Source organism: Wyeomyia smithii, chromosome 2 (genome assembly GCF_029784165.1).
Source record: "Wyeomyia smithii strain HCP4-BCI-WySm-NY-G18 chromosome 2, ASM2978416v1, whole genome shotgun sequence".
Lineage (NCBI taxonomy): Eukaryota > Metazoa > Arthropoda > Insecta > Diptera > Culicidae > Wyeomyia > Wyeomyia smithii.
In genome coordinates this window covers 23,610,787-23,621,323 of record NC_073695.1, presented here as the reverse complement: position 1 = coordinate 23,621,323, position 10,537 = coordinate 23,610,787, and the positions used below count along the sequence as shown (strand labels likewise).

Here is a 10,537-nt window from a genome sequence, read left to right as displayed (position 1 = left end):
GTGTATATACCGCTTTGACATGACCATCATAGATTTTACTCAAGGCGGAATTATCCATCTAGTGCCACTTTGGAGAAATCCCAATTTTGGTGCCGATTGAAACAGCCCCGCTCTGTGGAACCCCTCTCTTTATTGCAAAATATCTCATGTTTGGTCAAAACCTCTTTGTTCTCTTATTTACATTTTATTGACGTCCGAAAAATACTGAATAGTGATTTTTGAGGAAATAAGCCAAGGAGTCCAGATAAAAAAAAATTTGACCGGAAGTGTTGCCAGATTGTTGATTTTTGTATTCAGAAACTAAATTTACATGTTCCGGCAAATGCAGATAGTTTATTTTCAATTCGGTAGTTTCATCGTATTCCCCGGATAATTTTACGTCAGAAACACTTATCATCCCGAAATAATATGATATAAAATATTTACGAAAATAGTTTTATTTTTTTTTATTTTCATTATTACCTCAGAGTGATAAGTTTCTTTTCACAACTTTTAAACCACAGGCCGAATCATTATAAAGTTCTTCAGTTAACCCTAAATAGCCCGTTAATTTAAAACCAATATTTTTGAAATCGGTTGTGTAGTTTGTGAGAAAATGAAGTTTCGTGATTTTCACATTTTGATACATAACAGACAAAGTTACAGTCTGATTACAATGAAATTCAATTGGGTGTCATGAAACATCTAAAACTTTTATTTGACACTAATTTTGAGAAAATCGGTTCAGTCATCTCTGAGAAAAGTAAGTGAGCTTAAGCTCTTTGGAATATGTTTATTCTCATAGCTAGATTTCACATTTTTAAACAGGCAAAGTAAAAGTCCGATTGTAAAACATATCAATAGGGTCTTATGGGGCAACTAGACCTTCCATTTGACACTGATTTCATTAAAATCGGTCCAGCCATTTCTGAGAAACATGAGTGAGATGAAACAGTTGTCCGGAGTAGTCCCGCTCATTACCATCATGTCGCTCCTCGAGCGCGCAAAGCGTGGGTATACGAAGAAGACATACTCAGTGGTCTCCTCCACCAGGGCCGGCGTCAAATTATTTTCCCGAGTGGGTAGTAAGGAATGGGGAAGGGGGTGATTCCAAACAATTGCAGTTTTTAATAGTTTTTTATTCAGCGCAAATCAGAAAAAAACTTCTTTCATTATAACAAGCCTGATATTGTCATAACTGATTTGAGAAAACACACGAACTCGGGAACAATTTGAAGAAAATCCTTATTCTAAATAACTTTACAACTGTACATAAATCTGAAGCTTTAGAACCTCTCGTACCACGATATCCAAGAAATCTGTTGCTCTGACATGCGCGCGGTATTTTTAATTTTGAACATAGGAAACATTACATTTTTTTTTTGGTTTTGTCCGATAATTCCGTATAAGTTAGTACCCACAGAGACATTTTCCGAGTGGATACTACTACCCACATCAACTGCCGGCCCTGTCCTCTACATCTACGCACTCAGTACACATGGGGCACTCGGCGCGCTCTAACTTGTGTAAATACTGCCTGAAGCAGCCATGGCCTGACCAGACCTGTGTCAGGTGGAAGTTTACTTCTCCATGGCAACCTACCGACCTATCCGGATACCTCCGGAATAAGCCGGCGCGTCCATCTGCCCTTCTCAAAGTTGGACGACTACCGCTGCCATTTGAGCATCGAGAATGACCTTCGTATGCTTCTTGTGTCACGTTGATCGAACACTCTACATCCTTACTAATGGCGATGCTGATTGGTTTAGCGAATGGTCGTAGGTTCTAATTATTGTAGAATCAGGCATTCCGATGTCGAAAAGGACTTAAGCATGAGTTTATTATCAGGTTCACTGAATTAGCTGAATTCTTTAATACCTTGTTGTGACTACCTCTTAGGAAAAAATCCCGCTTATAGATAAACTGGCCAGAAGGTCCCAGGGGAATTTTTCAGGGAATAATAGGCGGCGATTTTTTGCAAGAGGAGAGAAGCTCGGTATAGCAGTGTAGTAAGCGTGTAAAAGTAAGGGTAAAATCATATTACACACAAGCGCGGATAAATAATACGCATGTTACTTCTCAATAGCGGTAGGATTCTTAAAAGTAGAAGTGCGGATACAGCAGGCACAATAGATCAACGATTCTGGTAACAGTGAGAAAAATTCTACAGACCTTCGTCTTTTGGTGTGCTTACTCCAGTTTTCCAGAGTGCATCCAGTACTCGACCTTGCGTATGCAGTGTGCGGTCGTCAACCATATCTCGCGGGTCGACTCGTCGTAAACCTTCAGCGTTATGTCGTCCGTAAATCAGCCGATCACAACCCCTGCAGAGAACTTCAACAGCTTCAACATTTCGTCGTTTATAATATTCAACAACACCAGATAAAACCTTGCGGTACTCCTGCGGTGATTGGAACGCACGTCGGACCCTTCTCTGTGGTGTAGACTAGTACTTGGTCCTGGAAATAGTTTGCCAGGATCTTGTACAGCTACACCGGTATATTTAAGCTCCTGGGCGCAAGCGCTATGGAGTCTTCAGGTCAAACGTAACGATTGCGCAATATCGGATGACCCTTCTATTACGCTGGAGTCATCTCAGCCGTCCGGACCCCTGAATGGCGAAACAGTAAACAGAAGCGGAGCAGGAATTGACCTAGGAGCACCAGCAGCGGATGACCGAGTACCAGCCCCCGATACTCATGAAGTTCTTTGTGAGATCGGGAAGCTGAAAAACCAACAAAGCCGCAGGCAAAGGCGGACTGCAGAGCGAGCTCTTGAACACTGCACTGGGTCATTTCCAGGATTTGGGAGGAGGAAAAACTGCCGGAGTCGTCTGTCCCATCTACAAGAAGGGCGACAAGCTGGAGTGCCGTAATTACCGCGGTATCTCGCTCCTCAATGCCACCTACGAAATACTCTCACAGAATCGTCTATCACCTTTAACCAGGAGGTTCGTGGGTCAGTACCAAGTGGGTTTCCAATGGGGTTTCATGCCACCACGGACCAGATCTTCTCAATCCAACAGATCTTACAGAAATGTCGCGAGTACAACATGCCCACACATCACATCTTCATTGACTTCACGGCGGCCTATGATACAGTCGGTCGAGAACAGCTATGGCAGATCATGCACGACCACGGATTTCCGGATAAACTGACTCGATTGATCAGAGCCACCATGGCGCAAGTGATGTGCAACGTGCGTGTTTCTGGGATACTCTCGAGTCCCTTTGAATCGCGCAGAGGTTTGAGACAAGGTGATGGACTTAGGACTTTCCTATTTGCTGTTTAACATCGCCCTTGAGGGTGTGATCCGGAGGGCGGGCATCGACACGAGGGGCACGACATTCACAAGGTCTGTTCAGCTTCTGGGCTTTGCGGATGACTTCGACATCATATCACGTAACTTTGCGACGGCGGAGGAAACTTACGCCCTAGGGATGGGCGAACGGCTCACGAGCCGTTCATATGAACCGGTTCTTAAAAGAGCGAAAAAACGAACGGCTCACGAAAAAGATCCACGGTTCTTTGAGCTCACCAAAACTGTTTGGTTCGCGCGAACCCGAAGTTTACCGAGACAACACGAACTGCCAACGCTCGTAAATCATTGTGAACCATGAGCCGTTCATATGAGTCGGTTCAGAACCGTGAGTGAGCGGTTCAGAGCCGCTCTTGCAAAAAAGCCGTTTCGCCCACCCCTATTACGCCCGACTGAAAGCCGAAGCTGGACGGATCGGACTGCAGATAAATGCGTCGAAAACAAAATACATGCGAGCGAGAAACTCCAAGGAGAACAACATCAGCCTCCCAAGTCGAGTCTCTGTAGACGGTGATGAGCTTGAGGTGGTCGACGAGTTCGTGTATTTGGGGTCACTGGTGACCGTCGACAATAACACCAGCAAAGAGATCCAGAGACGCATTCAGGCAGGAAATCGTGCCTACTTTTCACTTCGGAAGACACTTTGATCGAATCGAGTGCGACGACGCACGAAGTTGATGCTGTACAAAACCCTGATAAGACCGGTAGTCCTCTACGGGATCGAGACAATAACGCTTCTAGCGGAGGACCCTCACGCTCTTGGAGTTTTCGAACGGAAGGTGCTGCGGACTATCTTCAGACGGACGACGGAGCATAGTGACGGCGCAGAAAGAGAATCCCATTGCACATCTGGCGAAAGTCAATAGGTTGCGGTGGGCCGGTCACGTCGTAAGGATGCCTGACGACAACCCTGTGAAATCATTTCTCTTCAGCAATCCTACCGGTACCAGAAATAGAGGGGCGCAGCGTGCGCTCTATCAGATCGAAGGAGACTTGCGGGTGATGAGACGCCTGGGGAACTGGCGAAACACAGCCCAAAACCGAGCAACATGGCGACAAATTCTTGATACAGCACGATCCACCACGGCTCTCGTCTGATTGGTAAGGTAAAGTAACACCCCAGCCGTCTTGGTAATGAAAAGAATAGCATCCAGAATGGACCTACCATTCCGAAAACTGAACTGATTACATGCCAGACCGTTTACATCCTCCGTGTATGCAGTGTCTAGCAGACAGATAGGCCTATATGCCGATAGTTCTCCTGGCAGTTTCCCAGCCTTTGGCAGTAAGAATCCCTGTCGCTTCCACCGTTCCGGGAAGGCTGTCATCCAGGCACCTCTGCATGACTACCCGGGGCCGCTTTTATTGCCATCCTAATTGCCAGGTTGGAGATTCCATCCGATCCCGGTGCCTTGCTCACCTTTAAAGAGTTTACGAACACGATGAGTTCCTCGTTCGTAACCTTTATCCCCTCCTCAACCTAAACGCGGTGGACAGTTACCATATTCAGCAGGTTGGCCGATCATCCCTGGTCTATGTCTGAGACACTGGAACGTCAGACGTGAGACGCGACTGCCGGAGACCAAGGACGGTCAGAGTGTTGGCTCTACCCGTTACTTGCCGCCTTTCGTTGTTGTGTACACTGGTGTAGCAATCGTCTATCTTCCAGTTCGAGATCAATCCTGGGCTGGGGAACGTCACGTCGGTAATCGACTCCGCACTATTTCTGCTGTATGTTTAATTGGTCCCAACGTTGGCCAGATCTAGGTTGAGCTTTACCACGACTTCCAACACGATTTCCCTCTGATTCGTCGAGCGAGTTCTCGAATCAACAGCCTAAGCGTTGACATGACCCGCCACCATTCTCGGCGTTAGGCCTGTTAGCTCCATAGGAAGACGCTTACATTTTGTTGTAACGAGACCGTAACATGATCTTGGATGGCTATTTTTGAATCCAAGATGACGATTTGCGGTTACTAAAACCGCTGTGAAGACTAAGAATAAAGTTCAAACCATCCTACAAATTAGGTATTCCCAAAACAAGTATGGAATCGGAAATCTGAATTCGGCGCCGTTATGAAATGCACAAGCGATGCCGATTTTAGGTTTATTAAAATATGCTAAAATCCGTTACATACCTTGCACAAGAAGAATAAATCCATGACCAATGCCATTTTCAAATCCAAGATGGAGACCTCCGCTGATTCCTGGGAGGCTTGATAATTGCATAGAATGGTCGAATACTCCCCAATATTGGTACTTCTAGAATCAGCCCCAGGAAACTCACGAAAATCGATCATATTCTCTGCAATATGGGTATTTTTAGGATCAAAATTACGTTCAAATATTGATGCCCGATAGTATTTCAACGACTTCCGTTTCACGGAGAACTGGTTAGAGAAGAAAAAATGTTTAATTTTCTTGTTCACACACTTAAATTCCTATATTTTTGATGCTGCCCCATGACTAAAAGTGGAATTGAAGCCCGAGCAAGATCGTATACTTAGCAAGTATATTAGATTTCTGTAAATCGTTTTAATAACTCTTCTCTAGGAAGCAATTATGAATCAATATTATACAATGGCTTTTGTATTAAACCCAAACAAATGTTCAAAGTTGATTTTAATTATGATTGAATTGAATTAATAACAAGTTACAAACAAAATTGTTTTTTAGTACGAAATTATCTTTTATAATCCACAATGAAGGTTTGACCACCCAATTCAAATCAACAGAGGCGTTTTCAACCACATGCCGTCCTGCCGCTACAAGAATCCAAACAGCCTTGAAACCAGAAACAAGGATTTTTTTGCCAACTAACAAGCTTCTCGTCTTAGTTCTTCATATGAATGATGGTTGTCGTGTCTAGTTTAGCTAGCAAAAATAAACAAAATCCAGTGTAGGCTAGGCACATTAAACTGTTTTTTTTTCAGTTTTGCTCATCTTCAGCGTGACTCAAAGTTCAATTTTATTCTTTCGCACTATTTTCATATTTGACGAATCAGAAATCTGAAAACGAGATTGTTACCATGCAGGACAATCAATCAAATCAGGCCTCGTGAAAAGGAAATTATGGGAAAAGATCAAAGTGTGATTAATGACTTATAGAACATGGACTTATAGGGAATTCATGGTATTTTCTTTTATATATAATTTTGATATTGGGTTTTTTTTCCTTCGGCTCAGCGGTCTTGCAATTTGAAAACAGCTATTTGATTTTGTCCTACGTTTCGACACCGATTGGTATCTTTCTCGGGGAAACTGTATTCAAATAAGTCGACTATTTTAACAATTTTCATTTGTACATACATTGCCTACTCACAAGTTCTAGCTTTGTTTCGCGTCCTACGGTTTTTTAAAACATATAACTGTGTGTTCTGTATCGTTCGATAGTGACATTGGTGGATTGGCTAAATTTGGAAAATTATTATTTCAAATCTGTCATTTTTAGCTTAGGTTTAAAGTTTCTTACTATTTTTCTGTTTAAATTTTAAAATCTGTGATTGTGGCGGTTGCGTTCTCTATGGTGGATTTTCGCTACCAAGGAATGGTATCTTGGCTATTGAAAGTTTGGCTATTGTTCGTTATACCAGTCAAAAGAAAGGCATAGGCTGTGTTTAGTCCAGCAATGTCTGTTCTCTTATTGACGGCTTGTTGTGTGGTGTATGGCACATCTCAAGGAATGGAAGTGTGTTGGGGGTTCTACTACGGTCAAGGATGGTGGTGTTGTCTAGGTTGAATCTGTGTCCGAAATCAACACAGTGCTGTATGAGCGTTGTTTTCTCTCTCTTCTCGTCTATTGTTGTTGTTGTGTGGGTACCAGCGATACTCTCGTCTATGCGTTTAATATTATCATCCCAATGTAACAACTGCTGCAGTCGCTACATGGTATTTTGTAAACTACACTATGGTTATCTGTTTTTCTGAGTGGATCTTTGAGTTTCGAGAGAAATTGGTTGACTGTGTGTGTTTGTCTGCATGCTATGTGGTATTGTGGATAGTCATGTTTGAGCATTTTAGCCAGTCGTTCTGTTAGCAATGGGACATACGGGACCGAACGATAAAGCTTTACCTGTTGTGCGCTACTGGAATGATCTTGAGGCTGTTGCTGGATATGCTGTTCTGTTGCTGCAGGCTGCATAATGTTCTCGCTGGTTTGTTCTTGCCCTGGACTTGGATTGCGGGATTGCATTTATTGCCGGCTGCGATGTTGGTGTTTCATATTGGCTGTTGGTTTGTGGATTCTGCGGCAACGGAGGTGGTGTTGGTTCTATAAGTGGTGGTGGCGAAGGTGAAATGTGTGCTGGCGTAGAGTTGACGTTGGATCCCCATCTGCTGTTCGTCTTCGAAATTTGTTTCTGGATGAGTCTGTTTATTAATACTGAACACACAGTTATATGTTTTAAAAAACCGTAGGTCGCGAAACAAAGCTAGAACTTGTAAGTAGGCAATGTATGTACAAATTAAAATTGTTAAAATATTCGACTTATTTAAATATAGTTTCCCTGAGGAAGATACCGATCGGTGTCGAAACGTAGGACAAAATTAAATAGCTGTTTTTAAAATTGCAAGACCACTGAGCCGAAGAAAAAAACCCCGATATCAATACACGGTCGATTCCAAATATATATGATTTTGATGATAAGCTTAAACTAAATCATTTTAATTTACTAAAAAAACCTTCAATCAGATAATTTATTTGATTCTGAATTAAATGGATAGAAAAATATAGAAAATGTGCTTCAAAACAGTTTTAAAGCATTGTTGCATTAATTCCCAATTTCTAAAAATCTTCGAAACGCCATGCCTGAGTGAAAATGTTTAGTGATTACAGTGTACTGTACACAACTGTGAATGACTGTCGGTTTTATGCTGTACAACATTTATTATTATCTATTAGAAATGCCAACTTCAAGGATACTAATTTATCGTCACTTTGCAGTTTCATTCATAGACGCTTTCAAAACAGTGTCTAGACTCTAGACACAATCGTTTCGTGACTTTTTTTTTCAGAGCGCCTTCTCATTGCCCTTTTATCGGTGCAATTTGTTTGTTTACTGTGTTGACAGTATGCTGTCGAAATAAGTCATATGCTTTATCATTACAAGCGATATGGTCTCTATAAAATTGGTCATAAAAACCACCAAAGTTACTTGGGGTCTTCACGAAGTATCATAAGCGGATCCAGAAAAAGAAGTAACAAAAGCATTGCACGTCTCAACACCCCTTTTTTTCGAACCGAATAAAAAGCAGTTGGTATGCAACGTATGACATTCACTCAACTTGCATTTTTAGGCGCCGTCGTCGTCGCTCAGTCAAGCGAACAAAACACGCGCGCATAGAAGTGCGAGTAGGTATAATTGGAAAGGTTTTAATAGCAGATCTGCACCGTTGACATTGGCTGAAATGATATAAATGTAGCAATAAGTGACGAAGATGCGTCTCCCAATTTTGCAAGTTCAGTCTGCGTTGCAGCCCAGATAAATGTCAACCTAGCAGAATGCAGAAATGTTTCGCTGCAAGTTGCATCGGTTGGTATAAATATCGAGTGCACTTGGCTAGGTACAATCAGTTCACCGACTAGTGGTAGTAAGTGCACTGTTGCAAGAAGAAGTCCTGAGGATTTAATCGATTCGAACATGAAAACCGCCTTTACAGTCGTCGCGCTACTCGCTTTTGCCGTCGCGATTCCGGTCCCCGATAAGGATGCTCAGACGCTGCGATTCGATAATGCCCACAATGGAATTGATGGCTATAACTTTGCAGTGGAAACCAGCAATGGCATCAAGCAGGAGGAACAGGCCGAATTAAGGAGCTTTGGGGAAGACAATGCCGCCATTGTAGTGCGTGGATCTTACTCTTTCATCGCCGACGATGGTCAGGTTTACACCGTGAACTACATCGCTGATGAAAATGGATTCCAGCCGGAGGCACCCCATCTGCCGAGGGTTTGATGTGGTTCCAGTTTTAAGTGACGAGTTTAGGAGGTGGTTGTTACCGGTTGAGTCAACTAGAAAAAATTATTTTGCTGTGAAACCCATCAAAGTTAGATAAAATAAAGTTAATCAGTGAGACTTAATCTTTCAATCGCCTAATTGTGAAGGCAGCTTGTTACTGAATTACTTCGAAATGCTATTTCAAACCATTAACCATTATCTTGTAGGTGCCAGAGCAGCCTAATAGCATACACTGTAGACATGCGAACGCGTCTTGCGTGTTTCAAAGGGCAACAATCAGCAACAGCGCTGAGCGCCATTAAGTTGCCGCATTTATTCGGTGTGACTTCGTCATCTGGCGGACTTTCGCTGTGATCTATGACATTTTTCTATTTCTCGTTTTCGGGCGATAGTGCATGGGGTCGAGGCAAACATCGTTGAAGTCCCAATATGGACGTGTGATGGAATGTGTTTGGTAGATTCGCTTGAAATCAATTAGAAGTACGTGAGGCGTGACATTTTCGAAGGATTCTTTGGACCTGCAAGAGGCTGCCGAAAAATTTGCTATAAAAATCCACTTGCGACTTGCCGATGCTTTTAGTACAGAAAGAAACGGTAGGCTTGCGAGAAGCAAAATTCGAAGTGACGATGAAATTCGCTCTAGTATTTGTTATCGGGTTGGCAATGGTGGTTGCAGCTCCTTTGGAAGATAAGGATGCACATATTATACAGTACGAAAATGACAATCAAGGCGTTGAAGGGTACAACTTTAAGTAAGTACACAGAATCAATGTAAAAGCAAGCTTCGTAAATTCTTTTCGGTCTGTTTGATCCATCAGGTACGATACCAGCAATGGAATTCAAAGGATAGAACAAGCCCAACTCAAGAACTTTGGCGGAGACATCAACGCTTTAGTTGTTCGTGGATCTTACTCTTATCTCGGCGCCGATGGTCAAACCTATACCGTGAACTACATCGCCGATGAGAACGGATTCCAACCGGAGGCGACTCATATTCCACGGTTGTGAAAAAAATAGTTGTTGGAAATACACGTTATTGTTAGTGAATTTAATTCCGTAATATTTTCTAGACAAGTATATCATATACCCTAAAATTGGATCTCCGCTATACTCAATCCAGTTAATTCATTACATGGCTCTGGGATTCCTTAAAACGATCATGTTATTACAGAAGGTCTCGATGATGCATCAATGATTTACCTAAATGACTGCCACGGTGCCGGTGAACAAAACGTAGGAACCATTCATATAATCAAAATTGTCTTTGGTTCTCTTCCCACTC

General features: G+C 42.6%; 2 protein-coding genes across 2 annotated transcripts; both read left to right on the top strand.

The window, feature by feature from the left end:
* Nucleotides 1-8,772: 8,772 nt before the first annotated feature.
* LOC129722885 (cuticle protein CP14.6-like) lies at nucleotides 8,773-9,377 on the top strand. Its single transcript, XM_055676702.1, has one exon. The coding sequence runs from the start codon at nucleotides 8,938-8,940 to the stop codon at nucleotides 9,250-9,252; it is 315 nt and encodes a 104-aa protein (XP_055532677.1). The 5' UTR covers nucleotides 8,773-8,937; the 3' UTR covers nucleotides 9,253-9,377.
* Nucleotides 9,378-9,522: 145 nt separating this feature from the next.
* On the top strand, nucleotides 9,523-10,263 carry LOC129719524 (endocuticle structural glycoprotein ABD-5-like). Its single transcript, XM_055670918.1, has 2 exons — nucleotides 9,523-10,007; nucleotides 10,074-10,263. The coding sequence occupies exons 1-2, from the start codon at nucleotides 9,826-9,828 to the stop codon at nucleotides 10,261-10,263; spliced, it is 372 nt and encodes a 123-aa protein (XP_055526893.1). The 5' UTR covers nucleotides 9,523-9,825.
* Nucleotides 10,264-10,537: the final 274 nt, after the last annotated feature.